At 35.8% G+C, this 19,078-nt stretch overlaps 2 protein-coding genes across 3 annotated transcripts; both read right to left on the bottom strand.

Annotated features, from left to right (window-relative positions):
* Window positions 1–5,113: 5,113 nt before the first annotated feature.
* Window positions 5,114–8,356, bottom strand: LOC124187736. Its single transcript, XM_046579811.1, has 6 exons — window positions 8,068–8,356; window positions 7,761–7,978; window positions 7,533–7,677; window positions 7,122–7,345; window positions 6,933–7,020; window positions 5,114–6,678 (listed from the first exon to the last, which is right to left on the bottom strand). The coding sequence occupies exons 1-6, from the start codon at window positions 8,251–8,253 to the stop codon at window positions 6,517–6,519; spliced, it is 1,023 nt and encodes a 340-aa protein (XP_046435767.1). The 5' UTR covers window positions 8,254–8,356; the 3' UTR covers window positions 5,114–6,516.
* A 6,314-nt stretch (window positions 8,357–14,670) lies between these two features.
* Window positions 14,671–18,470, bottom strand: LOC124187698 (F-box only protein 9). 2 transcript variants are annotated; one of them, XM_046579741.1, is made up of 7 exons: window positions 18,315–18,470; window positions 17,474–17,695; window positions 16,890–17,192; window positions 16,299–16,462; window positions 15,927–16,118; window positions 15,593–15,830; window positions 14,671–15,483 (listed from the first exon to the last, which is right to left on the bottom strand). In XM_046579741.1, exons 1-7 carry the CDS (start codon window positions 18,315–18,317, stop codon window positions 15,292–15,294), a joined length of 1,314 nt encoding a protein of 437 aa, XP_046435697.1. In that variant the 5' UTR covers window positions 18,318–18,470; the 3' UTR covers window positions 14,671–15,291. The 2 variants fall into 2 exon arrangements, with proteins under 2 accessions (XP_046435697.1, XP_046435706.1); XM_046579750.1 differs by having other exon boundaries at window positions 15,362–15,503.
* Window positions 18,471–19,078: the final 608 nt, after the last annotated feature.

Below are 19,078 nucleotides of genomic sequence, written 5' to 3'. Positions count from 1 at the left end.
GTATAATGTTGATTCGTAAAAACGTTTATTCTCTCTTTAAACATTCTGTAGATGTTACTTTGTCGAGCTTCGATTATTTACTATGCCTTCCACGTGTACCTAATTCGTGAAAAATTCGATTTATTCAAATACTTTAAATAAATCGATGGCCGCGTGTTTTGAAGAAGGAACGAGAACATTTTTTTACCTACGACTTTCGAAGACCAATTTTTGAAGAAGATTATAAAATCGGCGTAAAATGAAAATACCTTAATATTATTACGGTTGGAAAGAGAAATAATTTTACCCGAAGGCAAGTGAGCGTCGTAAACAAAAATCGCTAAACTTTTCCGGCAAAGCAGCAGCAACTTTAACGTATCAAGTACTGATTGTGATTAAATTAATCAATCACATGTGTTAGTAATTATTTAATTAGAAGTGAAAATCAGTGCTTCTTGAAGTTGCAGGCGATTTTAGGAGGCACCTTTTCTAAATTCTCGACATATTTATGCCCTGATAGTAAAATTTTCCGTTGAATAATTATACGCGATTGTTTAATACGCGCCTCTCGGCAGTACAGCCCCACTATTTATAGAGAATTTAAATTAATACATTGATTAATCAGTTAATATTTATAGTATGATAACAGAACTAGCTAGAAATAAAAATTGCTAGTCGATCTGATGAATTACATTCGTTTTACTACGAAGTTTCGGCATAATAAACATATTTCTGCAAGTAGGTAACAATTGTCGCCCCTCTCAATTACTGGATTTTGAGGCTTTAAAACTCCTGCGAATTTATCATACACGTTATACAAGTTACGTACAAGTGCAGATATTAAAGGTTTTCTTCTACGCTATCGAACTATCTCCGTCAGCTTTATAGATTTACGATCACCAAGTATTTAGATAACATTTTGACTTTGAATAAAAAATTTTTATAGACTAGTAGATCTGAGACAGAAGATCGTGCCATTATATTATTCATGAACAATAAATGAAAAATTGTGATTAGAACGTAGTCGGAGAAAAAAATTCATTATTAACGTAGTTCTCATGATTGTAATAATGTTGAATTCATACCGGCAGATGACATTGATATCCGTGTTCTAAATTTCGCATGAAAAAATAACCTATCAAAACATCAAAGCCTGTCAAGATCATACGGAATCATGAAAGTTGGCGACGATCATACTTTGAACAAACAATTGGATTCAACCTGAGAAAAAACGATTCGAAAAAGTATAAACAATCAGTAAGCCCGTGTCTGCCGGTAAACTCTTTACTAATTGTTCGAGAACAAAAGAACAAAAAATAAATAAATAAACAAAAAATTCTAAGTCTAAGTAGACTACGTAGTACATAAGTAAACACTTATACGTACGTAAATAGTTAACGATGAAAATTCGAAAGAAATATAAAACTTAGAAATAGCGTTACATCAAGTGACGCAGGATAAATTTTATTACCTAATCTTAGTAGATAGTGAAAATTTAAACATAACTCACGTATCCCGTTCTGATCCGCATGATACTACATATTATACAAATGATATATCTTTGACTACTTTACAGAGAATATATGAGAATTAGATATACCTGTAATTGTAGTTACTACCGAAGTTTGTCGATAATTAATTATTGCTGTACATACGAGTATGAGGGTGAAGAAACAAAATATAGCAACAGCTGGAAATGGTCCTAATTGAAGTTGGGCACTGGGTGAAATGCTACGAGGTAATATTTTATCTTCGAATTAGTTGTACCTGTTTAGATTCAAATAATAATAACTCTTTCCGACTGGTTTCAGTAGATAATAATAATTGGATATACAAGGATGTACAACCTGTACACACCATATATGTACGCAGTTGTCTTATACCGATACCGTTCGCTTTTGAGTACTTCCATTTAATTGTACTTTCGTTCATAGGTAACGTGTACGTGAAAAACCGAAGAAAGAACAATATTGTAACAATATTAGTGATAAATAAACGTGAGGATTTTTTCGAGTTTAAAATATAATTAATGAATAATCTTATCTCGACGATCCTTACTCTTCTATACCACAGCAAGTAGCGCACTCTTGTGATATAATTGTGACGTAGTAGATTAGAATAATAATAATAATAATAATGATAATGATAATGATAATAATAATAATAACGATGACGATGATAATAGTAGTGACGGAATAATTAGCTGGACCATAATATCGTTTGTTGTTTCAGGAACAACTCTTAGTTAGTTTGTAAATGAAAATTTATCTGCTGCTTAGGATTGGATTTTCGCTAGAAATTTTACAATGAACGCTGTACGTAAATTATACAAGAATAATATTTTAGCGACAAGGTCGGGTGTACAAATATATTATTATATTAGATATTAGAACAATTACGCAGTTCGACTGATTGTTAATAAATCTTTCATTAAGTCCTGCTTGTGAACGGTAAACATTTTATATAAAAATTAATATTGTACTTACGCCTTGCCGATACCTATAAACGATGTTTAATGCGAATCAATTCACACTTTTAAACTCTAGTATTTTGCTTACGGAGGATTATATTTACCTGTAAAGGTATTCAGTCGTTAAAAAGTTGTTATCGGTATTGCTGTAGAGTGAAATTTTCTTTTCTTTCGCATTGAATTGCAATAACTTCTGAGAGTTGTTTCTCGACGTTAAAAATAGCTTGGAAAAAACCAAAAATGTTCGTACAAAATCGCCTAGCATTATTTCTTATCATCGAGTACTCGGGCGGTTCCGAGGAAAGACTTTTTTTCAGATTTCTTGAACTATTTCACTAAAATAGAGCTCACGCGAAAGGGTTGGATTGGAAAAAAAAAATTTTACTAATACCTGAACGACGTTGAATTTTCGAAGAAAGCTTTTTTCGGGAATTTCGAAATTGGGATATCCTTAAATCCTTCGGTTGCTATGTTTTGTACGACGAAACAAAAGTTTTTATAAAACTTGAGAAGCGAGCGATTCTTTTCAGTACCAAAAAATCCATGTTCAGATATTCAATATTTGAAAGTTGAAAAAATTTCGTTCTTACGAATTTCAATATAGATTTTTCGATACTAAAAAAAAATCGCACGCGTCTCAGCTTTTGCAAAAACTTTTTTTTCGTCATACTAAACACAGCCACCGAAGAATTTCACCGCGTCTCAATTTTTAAATTACCGAAAATAGCCTTTATTCGAAATTTCAACGTCTTTGAGGTAGTAGTAAAAAATCTTTTTCAGCCCAGCTTTTTTACGTGAGCTGTTTTTTAACGAAAAAGTGTAAGAATCTCGGAGAACTGCCAAATCTAAATAAGGCTCTTTTCTGAACCGCCCTAAATTGAGGAAGATATGTCCGAACGCTATCATTTTTGTTTTGTAACAGCCATAAACTTTTGGGATGATTTGTTTTTCACTTTGAACAAAAAAAGAATTTTTCACTCCACCCCAACGAGAAAAGATTGTACTAATGTTCAAAAAAATACATATACATTACAAATCCAATCGGTGCTATACATATATTATTTACTGAAGTATAAATTACCATCGTCAAGCAATGCAACATCTCACCGTAAAAACATTTCAGTTCCACTTATACTCGAAACTACGAAGGATAAAGAATCTGTCACGTTGTTCTATACACCCATAGATATTCTCCTACTGGCAAGAGCGTAATTTTGAAACCAATGTTCATCTGTATCAGGCCTATATCGGTACTGTAATTACAATTTTCAAAGTATTTCTGCCAGTAATAAGTTTGTGAAAGAAACGTTAGGTGATTATAGCTGATAGATGATGGTTTTTTTTTATATGCCGATTTTAGACAAATTTTAATGCTGCAATGTAATATAAAAGGAAAAACTTGAGTAGCTTCGGTAAGTTCTGGCCCAATATTCCATTAAATTAATCAGTGTATTAATGATTATTGAAGTTAGTTTCGATTCCAAGCGTATAATTTCGAATACGTATTGACAGTGTGTGAGAAATAAATTGTTGACGACGAGTAGCATCGTTTATCAGGATAATCTTTGTAGAGCTTTGTAATTAAGAATTAAGCGTAACGAGCATCCTTATTTAATTGAAACTCACGTTAAAATTACTTTTTCACTCGAACGAGAAAAATCTCGTTCATCGGTTACTGACACGGCTTCAAGCACCAACAAACATGTTACGAATTATGGTTCTCCGATACATATCACTGTGTAATGCAATATTTTACTTTAAGCTAAAGCTCGCAATATGTAATTTTGAATGAAAAGACAACAAAATATAAACGTCTCTGTCTAAACGGACATGTCCGGACATGCGTAGTTGTTTAACTATCTCGAGTAAATTAATTAAAAATTTCTAGATAGTTTGTCATGTAATGAAAATTCTGTAAGAAAGTATATCATGTTGCCCAACATTTAAAAAAAAAAGTACCTCGGATGCTAATCGATGAAGAAAATATATGAAATTATTCCACCAAGGTAACGAATAATCGTTATTTCACTCAACGTTCACACTCTTTTCCTGCCACGAGCTCAGAAAGTTATCCGCTAAAAGTAAGCAACGTGCCTATAACGACTTATTACTGCGACACTACATGGACCGATTATTCAATATTCAATTGCATTGCACTTTTGACACTTTGCTGCAATACATACACATTAAGGAAGACGTTCGTCGGGAAAGTTCATTAACTGACAAATTGCAAAAGTCTTCTCGATTTCAAAGGTAAAATGAGAGTCACGAACCTATGATTGAGAATACCTATCATACAGATAGAACGTACAGACACGGGAAAAAAATATACAGATAGTTCTTACCTCTCGCTGCTGGAGGTTGAAAAATTGATTATCACCATCGAAATGTGTAAACGATACACTTTACGTATTCACTATTTCAATTATCTCCAATGAGACAGGATCATTCGGAAAAGTTTACTGTTCGTCGGCTCGAGAATGTGTCTGGGATTAAACACCGGAAGTCGGCAACGTCGTTGACCAGAGGACGGGAAAAAACCGTAAATCGGTCAAATGGTCAGACGTCGATAGCTTTCGACGAACAGTGAGTTGGATTAGATTTCGGAGAAGCTGCAAAAATTGAAAACGCGCGCATCGATAATCCAAGAAAAAAGTTTGAGAAAAAGAATCAGAAACCTTATCGCAGTCCCGAACTGGTATTAGATACTCGACCATTCGTAATTATACATAATCACATTGCAACATATCAGAATAATGTTGCAATTTGTCAATCGATGACTTTCCCTGACCAAACTCTTCCTAAAATTATCCTTATTGGGTTACGTACTCTACATTTATCAAAACTTACGGTATAACAGAAGGACATTACGTCAATGCAATTCGAACGCATATCTTGCACACTTATCGCAATGTCGATCTTTTATTGATTTGAAAGATGAAATGTGAGTCGTGAACCTAACATTTAGATTAGATAATAAAACATACAGATAGTTGTTACGTCTCGCTGCTGCAGACCGAACAATCAATTACCAGAATTGGACTTTACAAACGATACACTTTTGGACATTTACTCTGTCGATTATCTCTAATGACACATGATCATTGGGAAAAGTTTACTGTTTATCGTCTCGATAATGTATCTGGGTTTAAACACTGGGAGTCGGCAACGTCGTTGACCATAGGACGGAAAAACAACGGTAAATCGGTCAGATGGTCAGATTTCGATTGCTTTCGACGAACAGTGAGTTGGATTAGATTTCGGAGAAGTTGCAAGAATTGAAAACGCGCGCATCGATAATTCAAGAAAAAAGTTCGTCTTCATTCGAGAATGATTGACTGACCGAACTCTACCGGACCAAAGCAACGGAGAAATGCACGAACATTTCAAACCGATCAGTCTTTACAAACATTTCGTTCGGTGTATAATGCGATGTGCTTGGAAAATGTCGACTCGTACCGATCTTACAGGTTCCCAAGTTCTGTTACTCGAGCGCACTGAACGCAAACAATATTCCCGGAGAGTTTTGCAATATGTTTATAATAATTTATTGATTACAGAGTTTCAAGTGAGAAACAACAAAGTACCATGATTACAAAATTTCAAAATGCATATTTTATCTTACAAAGAGATTATAAATAGAAATAGATTTTGCTTAATCTATCTGTTACATCAATTAATGCACTTATGTATCTTCGATTAACTGTGCTCGCAGTAGCAAAATTATCTCTTGGTTTTCAGAGATGTAATGACGAATCGTCCATGAATCGAAATCATCTTATCGCCATTTCGTTTTTTGTATGATACTAATAATGAGAAATAACTAATCCTATATAATATGTAGACGTTTGATGCTGCAGAATGCTTCAATAAAATATTCTCAGATTCTCGTTAACAGTCAACTGAGTGAGGTTGACGTAATTTTCGGACTCCCTGATGCCCAGCGAGGTGTCGACGGCAATTTATTGCGGGGGTTTTGGACCGTCTTTTCCCTCTCTTCAGAATTCGCAGGAGATATACGCCGTATTCCAACGCCCGACGATGCACTCAAATGATCTCTTTCTAGCCTAGTTTAGCGTAATCCCGGGTCGTTCAACTGCCATGTATTCCGTCCCGGATAATTGCAACGAGTCGGCCAATATTTTTCCATCTGTCTTATATGGTACCCCATGTTTCTTTTCGTACCGTTCGACCAAAACTTTTAATTGTTGCTCTAGCTCCAGCAATTCCTGGATGAATGAAAATTTAACTATAAGTCTGACTCAGCACTTTTTTCAATTTAATAAAATATTATTCTGTAAGATTGTCGTCGTGGATGGATGACATTATTGCGATGCTTGTCACCAATGTGAAAACAGAATGAACCAAGAACGACGTATGTATTCCATCGCTTTTGTTAAAACTAGTGCAAAATTACCAGTACTAAGCATTTGATCGTTGGAATCGATATTCAATGCACCGAATTTACTTCCGGCATAAATACCTTTTGAAGATTGCGCATCGTTTCTTCTCCAGTAGAGGCCTGGCTATCGTCCAGATCCGGAATATCTATCCATATCACACTTGGTTGCCTAACAAGTTCAAATATTGTTCCGTAAATATCGCCATTTCTTATCAACGGCCGGTCTTGTTCTTATCTGGCGGATAGTAAGAAAATTGGAAAAAATAATACCTGTTGCATCCATAATACATGCACTGCTTTTTGTACTCTTTATCGTTTCTGGAGTGCGAATGCTCCGTAATAGAATCAACTTCATAGAGCTGGAACGCTTTACGTTTATCGTTCCCAACATAACATTGATGCCACAATTCTTGGATTCGATAACGCAATTTTCGTACGACCCTTTCAATATTCTCACCTCTCTGCCGTATGGATCTTTTGGTTTCAGCTTTCAACTGAAAGTTCACAAAAATTGTCAAGACACGATACCTAACGTAACACGTAACAGTAAAATGATACCGGTTAAAATCTGAAAGAGAAACTCACAGCTTTTACAGTAATGACAGTATATTCTTTACTTTTATCAAAAAATTATTGACATTTTTCGGTCAGCTATATCGAATTTATTTCTGATGTGAATACCTTTCTAGTGTCTCTACGCCGGCTATTATGTGCAAGGCGCCGGTCACCTTGATTCTGATAAAGATTTGTAACCTTCGTACGGTGTTCCATCATATATATTTGTTTGGCCAAGTCCTGTCGTTTGTTAACAAGCGCCACAAATGGTCTAGAAAAAACACGACATTTACTTATCAACGGCAGCCCTTTTTCTTGCATGGGGGATGATATAAGAATGGTGGAAAATAATACCCGCAAAAATTGTAGTGCTCGCACAACCTCTCCATCTCCATTTCGTGGAGGTTGATCAAATCCTCCGTAAAGGTTTGTTCTTGGAAGGGCCTGAAACAGTCCTCCTCCCCATAATAACAGTCTCGCCACAAATCATCGATTCGCGAACGAAGTTTCGTAATGTATTTTAAGGCTTTCTCCCTTATCTCCTGTTTGCATCTTTCGATTTCATCCTCAAGCTGAAAGTTGACGAAAATTGGCTAGACACGATACTCGACGACAGGTAAAAGTGAAGTGATGCTGGTTAAAGTTTGAACGAAAAACTTACAGTTTCTTTCCTAATGGTAATACATTTCCTAATGCGCTTCAGAATTTCTTCACAACTTTCGATCGGCTTCTCCAAATGATTTTGGAGGCTTACTGCCTCAATCTTCAGCCCTTCGACTTGCTTCGCCAGCGTGATACTTTGATCTTCCATTTGACCGAGTGAGCTACTTTCAAGATCCTGTTCCATGATCCGCCCGTTGAGAATTAGAACTTGTACTTGGAACTGTACGTCGATTCGCGTTCGAGTACTTTCGTGATGTGAGAACTTCGACGGCGCTGCCTCGAATAAGCAATAACGCCGTTGAACGTCCGTACGTTCGAATAACTCGAGGGGTGGAACAGAGAAGCGGCGTGGTGGGGGAAGGGAGAGGAGGCGGCCACTATTCCCTGGATTCCCAGAAATCCTGGATCCCGTCTGAAGTATCGAAGAAAGGCCTTTTCCAGTCAATTTCCTCGGGATCGACATCCCATATTGAAGTCACGATCAAGTCCAGTACCAATCGATAGAGGAGTTCGAGGTCGTACATGAAGAAAAAATCAGGGTGCCACCCTCCACCCCCTACGATTATTATTTTTTTTTTTTTTAATCGTGGTTCGAACCTTCCTGAACATGAAAAAACATGGCCGGCACCTCGGATTTGACTGGAAAGTTTTCCGCTCGTAAATTTTGGGGGCGGCCAAGGCAGCAACAATCTAACGACAGCAGCTGCGACGTTTGCAGGTATATTGGGTTCTTTCACAGGCGGCGTCTTCAGGTATAAGGGTCCCTCGGTCGGACAATACATCCGTTTTTCAGACAAAGCGAAGGAAAATGGTGAGCTCATGGTTTTCCAAGAATTGCAAGCTGCTGCGACGTTCGCAGGTATATCGGGTTCTTTCACAGGCGGCGTCTTCAGGTATAAGGGTCCCTCGGTCAGACAATACCTCCGTTTTTCAGACAAAGCGAAGGAAATGGTGAGCTTATGGTTTTCCAAGAAATGTGTAAATTCCTCAATCCTGTATATATCCTTCCCAGTACTCGGGCGAAAGGTACCGTTACGTGCCGGGCCCGACTAAGCGAGGGGCTGGCTGGGACTGCATCCCCGGGCCCCAAAAACACCAGGGGCCTCTTACCGGGTCCGTTATTTGGAAACGTTCCGAAAGGATGTCACGTTAAGGTAAAAGAAAGTAAATTTTCTCGTAATATTGTATACAAATAATATATTCTTATTCGATATAATTTTTTGACAGGATCCAGTATTTCTGTAGAAATTTAGATATTCGATGCCTGGAAGAATTCGCGATTGTTGTTCTAAGAACTTAAAACCCCTTCGCCAACAATATCGCGTGAAAGACGTGCTACGTCGATCGGGCCAAACGTGAGAATCACGTTGTATTTACACGTGTGACCGAGCTTGTCGTTGATTACGGGCCCCGGCGATCGGAAGTTAAATCGTAGGTTGAGGGTTGATTGAAAGTTTATCGTTTGGATCAAGGCAGTTTATTCTACTACTAAAATTGCAGCCTAGAGGTTTTTTTTCGAGCCATTCAGAAATACCTGACAATGAAAGTGATGAAATATTAAATGCTTTAAAAGTTTTGAATTTGACGATTCATCCAGAAATGGTCCAAGTTTTTCCTAACACGTATATTGCGTATAGATTACTACTTACTGTACCAATAGCAAACTGCGAGACAGAGAGATCATTTTCGGTTTTAAAACGGATTAAAAACATGTTCCGATCCAGTGCTAAACGAAAGATCGTCCTCTTAATCTCAGTTGAGTATCGAAAAAGAGTTGCTCAGGTCACTCGACTTCAATGATTTAAGGGGAGAAATCCCTTTAGGTCAGGTAGCGAGTCGGGCGGTCGGACCGTAAGAGGCGGAGCAACCTTCACGTCACAGTGCTCCCTTATCTACCTTTTTTTTTGACCTGGCAGATGTTTCGAGAAATTTTATAAAGGGGACATTACAGATATATCCATATAGCGTGAAACGGTAGGTATACGGAACGATAGGTTGCCCGAAAAACAGATTCAGTTTCGTTTGAAATTTTGTCACGAACGGCCGAGTTTACCAAAGTAAAATGCCAAACTATCCGAAAGGAACGCGAGGCAATATAGCCCGAAAATGTGCTTTTCGAGGAAGAAGAAGGTCTGCTGTACGCGCCTGGCATCGCTGATTAATCGGTAAGTCACTGCAATCACTAGTTTTCACATGTTGAAACTTTAAACGCGATTATCTCGAAACAACATTTTCAAAAACTGCTCGCGTCGTAGCTCCAAAAGTTATCGACCGATTTCGATGCAATTTTGGGAGATCACACTCAGTAATATTATCGGAAGGATGTACCTAAAGTTCGAAAGGTAGCGCGTAAATAAATACCTTTTTAGGGGTCAAGTATGTCGAAAAAAAGGTCGAAAATTCGACCCTTGGAATAAAAGGGCTCCCAAATTTTCAATTTTGCACTTTGTCATCATTTTTTAGGTACATCCTTCCCCTTAATATGTCAATAAACGAATAACACTTGTTAAATCTTTTTCAGATCAACAGCAAAAGAGTGACAATTGCAGCACTTTACGATGTCACGGAAAACAGGCGTCCCAAGACCCTTAATAACGCCGCCATTTTGTGTATGATCGCAACAAAAAAAAAATATTTCTCACCTTGAATGCTTCAATAAAATTATGTTAAAGTTTGAAAATTATTAGATAATTTTTTCCCCTCTAAAAAAATTATCGAAAAATACCTATTTTTCACGCTTCCAAAGGGATTTCACCCCTTAATTGCAGAATTCGCTCAAGTTAAATCGAGGAAAAAATGTTTTCAATTATAATAACGACGAATCACAATGAGCATCAATTATGTGTATTAAAATAATATTTCTTTGTCAAAGTAAATGTTCTATCATTGAAAAATTCTGATTCAATCTCCCGTTTTCGCATAAATTGGGTTTTTCTCTGCCTCTAAGAGGGCCCCTTCGATATTTAGACCCGGGCTTCGCGGAGTGTAAAATATTATATAACAACAATGTTGTCTATCTCAACTACAAGCAATACCAAGATATAAACCTAAAACACTCCTCCCATACTGTTATTTTTTGACACCCGGTACCCGCTATGGACACTCTAGTGCTCGTATGTTATTTTACAGGGAACCGTCAAAAGTCAAGTGTCGAAAAAATTCTTGAATACAGAAAAATATGTTTTTTATACTCCAATAGGTTTTGGATCGAAATATTTTGACTTTATGAAAAAACTTTTTAACGTTAGCCACAATGAGAGCTTTCAAATGTTCACATAATGCTAGTGTACACGGTGGGGATGGAGGGTTAAGTAACGCTATATGTCTTCTAAAATAACTGTCCGCTGTGTAAAATAGCGAACGATTCCTTCAAAATTTATATATCTATTCAAAACTGGGCGCGCCACAATCACTCGCCGGTTTTACTTGATTATAGCGCCCGACTTCAGTGGTAAATTTGGAAGACTTGGGACCGACGATAAGGGGACCACCCGCATATATAGCTTATTGCGTAATTCAACTTAAGTTAAACCGGCATTATAACGAAACTATTTCCCTATTCATGCTCAGCCAATAATAATTTTTCGCTTTCCCTTAGGTATTAGCTCAACACAAAATTTCTCTCTCTCACCCATTTGAAAAAATTGCCTGAACCTTGAAACGACTTTGAAGGTCCTTGGAAAAGTCGAAGCCAAGGTCACCACTGGGTAGCTACGGAAAAATCGTACGACATTAATACCCACCTTTTTTTTCTACGATTCGATGTTTTCAAGTTATTCGGTCGTCCCGAAATTTTTGGAACACCCTGTATGCGTAGGTATGTACTCACATGAACATATTTATTTGTTCATACGTGGGTGTAATATGTACAGAGTAACGAATTATGAGTATTGTGTGCTTTGTACAGTACTTTTATAATGTCATATTACAGAAATATTGACATTTGTTACATGGATCTATGATTGCGCGGTGTTTTTAATGTAGCCGAATGAAATAACAAAAAATCATTGATAGACCAGTAAACGGTGATTCTATAGGTGTTTAATCAACGTTATTAGTGTAAAGTCTAAAACTTTTGCAGGAATTATAATTATAATTTATATTTGTAAATAAGATTTTCTTTTCGTCCCACTACAGCGGCAGAAATACGCATAAATGTCCAGGTCAATAATTTTTGTAATCCACATATTTCTAATTCTCAATCTTATTCAAAATACATCACATAGTATATCAATATCTATTTGATCATATAATTACACCGGCCCACAAAAAAAAAGTGGTCTGCATCTTTGACCGGACCTACCTATCTTTGTGTATTTTGACGCGCCGAATCCGAATTTATAAGTCAGTTTTGCCCGTACACCCTAAAATTTTGAGTAAATTGCAAAGAACATAAAAATCGCGAAAAATTAGCAGTTTTGGTAAGAAAAAAATTCATGCAACTATAGACCAAGTATGATATTTATGTATTTTGGTCCGCTGAATCCGAATCTGAAGTTTATTTAACCATAAGCCATTTAAGGGGCACATCTAGTGTGAAATTTTCAATTTCATATTTCGATAGGTTATACCTTTAAAAATAACATACTAAAATTTTAAATCGATATCTTAAACAGTTTTTGAGTTACAGCTATTTAAAAGAGTAGCCGCTCGGCAGTTAGATAGTTGCATTGGCTACGGGACATACCTGAGCTATTGTTCGGAGTCTACCGTCTTTTCCAACCTTTGCAAATAGGATTCCGGTTTCTATTGTGAGCCTTCAGGTATATTTTTCCTTTACTGCCACGTCACGTATTTTCGGAGCCAGATACATTTGGTGTTATTGTGACCGTTGTATCTAGTACTTCGTAAACGCGTTTTTCTTGAAACAGCATTTTTCGAATTTGCTGGAGTGATTACTCGGAGACAAATGATCCGATCGCTATCAAATTTTTTTTGCATCTTCTCTATATAGTTCTCCATACGATGACCCTCCATTTTTTTGATCTGATCAAAAATCGGATTTTGGTAGGCCAAAAACGTCCAAAATTTTGGGTAAAATTTAACTTTTTTTTTCAACATGCCGCCATTTCGTCAATTTTTGATTTTTTTGTTCGCCCGAGAGTCATCGTACAGACAATATGTTTTCGTTTAACGAGAATTTTTTTTTTTTTAAAGTTTTATCAACGGAGAAGGCTGCAATCACTCCAGCAGCGGAGGACCTTTTTTTTTGGCGCCGCCGGAGATCGCGTGTCATTTCAAAAATATTTAATATATTATTCCAAAAATTTTACTGTGTATTCTCAAAACATGTACAAATATACCCTCAAAATTTTAAAACGATTGATTCACTAGTTTTTTTTTTTTTAATTCCCAAAAATTGTCTTTTTTTAGGCTGTCACACTAGGTGTGTCCCTTAAAATCTAAGTAAATTGCAAAAAATCTCTGAAAATTGCGGAAAATAGCAAAAAATCTCTAAAAATTTAAAAAAATTGATGGTGTTGTGATGAAAATAATTTATTAAATCAAAACAAAATGTATATTACGTTATTTGATTCGCGGAATATAAATTTGAATTTATTTTTCAGATTTTGATGACTTTCCAGTCTTGTAATTCTTTATTAATTTTAAATTTTAACAATTTGTAAATAGATATAAATTTAAAGTTTATTTGGCCCGTTAGCCCTCAAAAAAATTAAGCTAATGCGGATAATTGGACATATAGTAATGAAAAAATTGATTGAACTTAATTAAATTTATTTCTATCAAAAAATCTTTTTAAAAACCATAAGAAGATAAGGAACGACCTTTCTGATTTCAAGCTGTTCTTCGCTTGTGTCGAACCCTTTTGTCTTCGAATGACCTACGCAAAGGGTTTCTTTTTCGCTTTCTGTTTTCACCGGGTACATCTCTCTTCAGTGTCCAGCAATGATCTGCTATCATATTGACATTCCACTTTCCTTGATATCGACTCTCCATTTCACTTATGACTTGGTGGAATCTTTCGCCTTGATTTTCAGGAACGTGTTGAAGGTGAGAATGTAAGAAATGCAATTTAAGATTCATTAAGCAACCCATAGTATCGTAATTGTCCAACAACTCTTCAACTAAATTTCCGTAATGTTTACTCTTTTTATTTCCCAAAAAATTTTGTGGCACAAGCTTCTAACCTTCAATTTTTTGCTATTTTTCGCAATTTACTTAGATTTTAAATGGCTTATGGTTGAATAAACTTCAGATTTGGATTCAGCGGACCAAAATACATAAATATCATACTTGGTCTATAGTTCCATAAATTTTTTTCTTACCAAAACTGCTAATTTTTGGCGATTTTTATGGTTTTTTGCAATTTACTCAAAATTTTAGGGCGTACGGGCAAAACTGACTTCAGATTCGGATTCAGCGCGTCAAAATACATAAAGATAGGTAAGTCCGATCAAAGGTGCAGACTACTTTTTTTTTTTGTGGGCCGGTGTTATCAACGATATTAATGTTAGGGTGCTCTAAGACGTACAATCACTTCACTTTTATCAACGAATCAATGTTACTGTTTTTCGCTTCAATTTTCGATTGCCAAAACATTTCAAACATAACATACGGAAAGAAACCAAAAATACACCCATTATATTCAAGTTGGTTTTTAGCCGTACTTTAAATAAATGTACATTTTTCTATAACGTTACTGAATTTCAATCGATCACAGCTATTCAACTCTCCAAGTTTGAATGAAAGTTAATAAATGCTAAAGTTCTATCCGAAAAAGAGAATCTTCATCGGAATAGGAGCATGACAGATATATTTCGTTCTGCTGAATAAAACACAATACAGTGACGGCCATCCACTGACTCTCATGGAGAAAAATTGCCAATTTTCACGTAAAATATTCTTTATAAAATAACGTTAAATACTTATCAAAGAGTCTGCAAGAAAAAGTAAAGTAACACATTTTTCACCTTCAATGTACACATAATTTGTACGTACATGTGATTAAAATTGCATATCATGTGTACAAAATTGTTATATTTAAACGTACTGTGTGTATAAATGATAAATCAGCAAATCGATTCAGCGATTGCATTAATTCGGTAGACCATTTTACCAGATTATATAATTAAGAATATTGAGAGAAAAGTGAAGAAACTTATCGCAATCCCGAACAACTATCAGATATCTAAAGCATTCATAACTATACATAATTACATCGCAACATGTCAAAATCTGATTAAAAAAATACGTAATATATTTATTGTAATGGTGATTCACTTTCCATAGTATAACTTTTTACACGGCTGAATTTGAAAGCAGGGTACAAGCTTCCTGCGAGATTTAGGCATGTACTGTTTTCTTGCCCGTTCCAGTACTTGGTGAATATGTTGTAAGTTTTCCAAGCTAGCTGCGAATTGGCCCTCTTATAAAAGTTTTGAATCTCAAATTCCTGAAAATAATTCACGTGCTCTTAGGACAGCATTAATCGGAAATAGAATGAGAAAAATAGAAACCATTTCAACTTTTATCCAATAGTTCAGAAAAGAAAAAATGCTAACCAAGTGAAAAGTCTTTTCGCCACTATCGTGAATTGGGTCTCTTCTTCTACGCCGGTAAGCATTGTTATTTGTTTTGGTTTCTTGGCTTTTTAATACCAATATTACACAATTTAAGTGAAGCCTGTAATGACCAATCAATACTGAAGGGTTTTTTGGATTTCGTTGTTTCAAAGAATTCACACAACTCTGAGCTTCGTCTGCCGATGTTAGCATTAAAACTCGACCCTCTGGGAAGAAGCTGCCGAAAATAAGATAACAAAAATATAATCAGAAAAGGTCTGAGTGACAATTTCCAAGTTCCATAAATATGGTTGAATAAAATCTCTTCTCTTACCGAAGATACCTGAAGTATTCAACAAGATGCCATGGCCTATAAAATTGATCTTGAAAACTGTTTTCACCGTGACGTACATAGGATGTTTTACTGATGTAGCAGCCGTTGTAACGAAGTCTTGGACGTTCTACGAACATTTGTCTCCACGATTTGTAATCAGGCTCAAATGTACCACAATTTACACCCCATGCTCTGCAACATTATTGCAATTGATGAAAATTACTTGAGAAATAGAAAAATTGGCATTTTTTTCACTGCCTTAAAAAAAATGTTGCAGTTTCGGGATACATTGGGTTTTAAAAGGTGAAAATGAATGTAACTGTTTTCCAATATTGCATATTCATGTAGGATGCTTGAATAATCCCTCCTTACTTGATGCAAGCTAATCTCCAAATCTCATCGTCTCTAGCTGATACGAAAAAACCACGACATACTTTTGCAAACACCTCTAGGGATCTTAAATCAAGCTCTGATGAAACCACCCATCTCAGAATGTATAATATTATCTCCATAGGTAAGGCTGATATATGCGTTGTCTGGAAAAATGAAACCACTGTTATCTTCAGCTAAAAACTACAGTAATGTTTTGTTAGTAATAACCTACTTCCATGAAACTGATTTATCTAGAAATCGTGTTGTTAAAAAACTCAGTGTGCTTTAATAGCTCGATACCTGTACTTCAAACTTACAACACTGGACTTATACGCTGGTTTCAGTCACCAAAGGTATGACATATTGTGCAAAGCTTTGATTAATGATTTCCTGAATAGCGGCACGAGTTTTGAGAAACGTGAAAATCGAATTAAAAAACAGAGAAATTGAACCCAATCAGAGAGGATCTTTTCTATTTGGCTTTACATACTTCACGACTGAAACTTATGATAAACTTCAGCAGTGTTTCAAACTCGAGTACACAAGCTGTTGCAAAATGTGGTATGCGTATTACATTTTTCAGACACTTACACTTTGCTCAAATTGCGGAGAACAAACACGTTGATTTTTACAAATAATTCGTGTTATTTTAGTAAGTAGATCTCCATCATCTTCGTTATCTTCTTCCTCGTCCATCTCTATGCCTGGATCTTTATCTTGTACTTCTATGCTGTTCTCAGGATCAAGCCTCTCACGTGTTTTTGGTTTTGTAGATTCATACAAGCGAAACTCAATGTCAGGTATGAGCTGTACAGCACGTTTATAGAACTGAATTGCTTCATACAGTTTGCCATTTTGCTCATTCTCTATACCTTTGAGGAATAAGGTTTTAGCCTGTAATAAAACGATTTGTATGATATTATTAACAAGTAAATTTAAGATTGATTCAAAATCTAATGCAATCGAACTATGTCAATGCGAAGAAACACAAAGGAAAAATTCAATTACTTCACTAATACGAGTTTGTTTAGCGAATGGCAGAAGAAAGATTCTTACTACACAAATAACTAATTATATGATTTGTGTGCCTTCCTCTAAACTGCGTACATTATCATCATAAAGTTCAACATTATGAAATATATTACTCTAATGCATTTTTATTACATATCGGATACCTTGTTTTCAATGGATGCTGAATCTCCTTCTGAAGGGATGTTATTTGAGATTTGAGAAACTTGTATGTTTGGTTCCTTTCTGGGTGATATTTCAAGTTCTCGTTGCCATCTTTCCCTGAATGAAGCCAATGTGTTTTCCACATTTTCTTCATGTGATAATGAAAAATCCTCCTGATCGTCATTACTTTCATCGACTTCTTTCCCGGACTCTGCGGTTTGACTCTATTAATATATGGGCATTAATTAATATTGACTATAAATTAACCTATGATTTTGAACATCTATTGACAGTTAAAATGTTTGACAAAATTCATCATCTTTTACACGAAATATTAATATTGTCATGATAAAGTTAGTGGAGAGTTTAACAAACAAAAAAGAAAATTACTGCTGTAAGTACAGAAACATTTCAAACTTATTTCATCATCATTAATGTTTTTATGTTATGAGGAATGGCGCAATCAAAATAGAAATAATGCATACATAAAATTGTTTTATTGTTAATATGATAGTGATATGTTTCAATATAAGAACATCCATTTTTTTCTAAAAGAACATCAACGGAGGAGCGCGAATAGAGAAAAATTTGCGAATTAGAATTCGTGTTATCCATGTAAATAACGAATGTGATTCGTATTACTAGTCGAAATTGAGTTCCCGGAATTACTGTGTATTCTTCAAATCAACTGAGCATTAAAAATTATTCCCTTGGGATAAATTGTGAAATTTTCATACACAGATTGAACTGATATGTGCGAAGTAGAGAATTTTAGAGGTTAGGAAGAAGGTCAGCATCTGTTGAAGATCATACCAAGTTTTAACGTAATCAAATCTAACGTACCATTTTAAATCGATTTCAACTTAACTCTTGTTTTTTTCTTCTCAGCGTAAATATTCACGGTCAGAGTGTCGACGGATAGAGACGAAGTACGGACTACCAGTACCCAGCGCTGCCATTTTTTTAACCGTCTGCGACATTGCAATCCGCAAACAGTAAATTACCTGCGGAACAAAAAAAGTAGATTACGCAGAAGGCAACAAGAAAACGGTGCTCTTGCGCAACCATATCGAAGAACCCATCGGCGTGCCCCGACCATATCAAGGCCATCTTGGATTTTCAACCAATCGCATTTGATGTCATTTGGCACGCATTTTAAGCATAGATATCAACCACCACGGAGCTAGAACGGAATTAGTAGTAGCTCTGTTCGTTTTAGTTACACTTTTCTACACTTTTTACACTTTTCCTGAATCTAGTCAATGGAAGGTGCCCTTTCCTGGGAAAGTGTAAAAAGTGTATAAAGAGGTTTCTCTCTGTATAAAGTGTAACTAAAACGATCAGAGCTAGTAATCTCCAACTGACATACAGTGCTGTATATTTTCAAGATGGCTTCCATATGGTCAGAGCAGAACGGGACGAAAATTTGTCCGCCGGAGGAACACACAACACACACCTAAAATCTTAGAGAATGATAATACGCTGTTTTGCGTAAATAAAATTATTACCGCGCCTGTTTCTGATGGGCTGATTCTGATGCACTCAGCGATATGATTGGCCTGGTCTCACTATTCAATAGAACTCATCCAAACACTACGACAGGGCAA

The sequence above is a fragment of the Neodiprion fabricii genome, chromosome 1, assembly GCF_021155785.1.
Source record: "Neodiprion fabricii isolate iyNeoFabr1 chromosome 1, iyNeoFabr1.1, whole genome shotgun sequence".
Taxonomy (NCBI): Eukaryota; Metazoa; Arthropoda; class Insecta; order Hymenoptera; family Diprionidae; genus Neodiprion; species Neodiprion fabricii.
The sequence above is the reverse complement of the archived record's forward strand: the minus strand, read 5'-3'. Positions and strand labels throughout refer to the sequence as shown.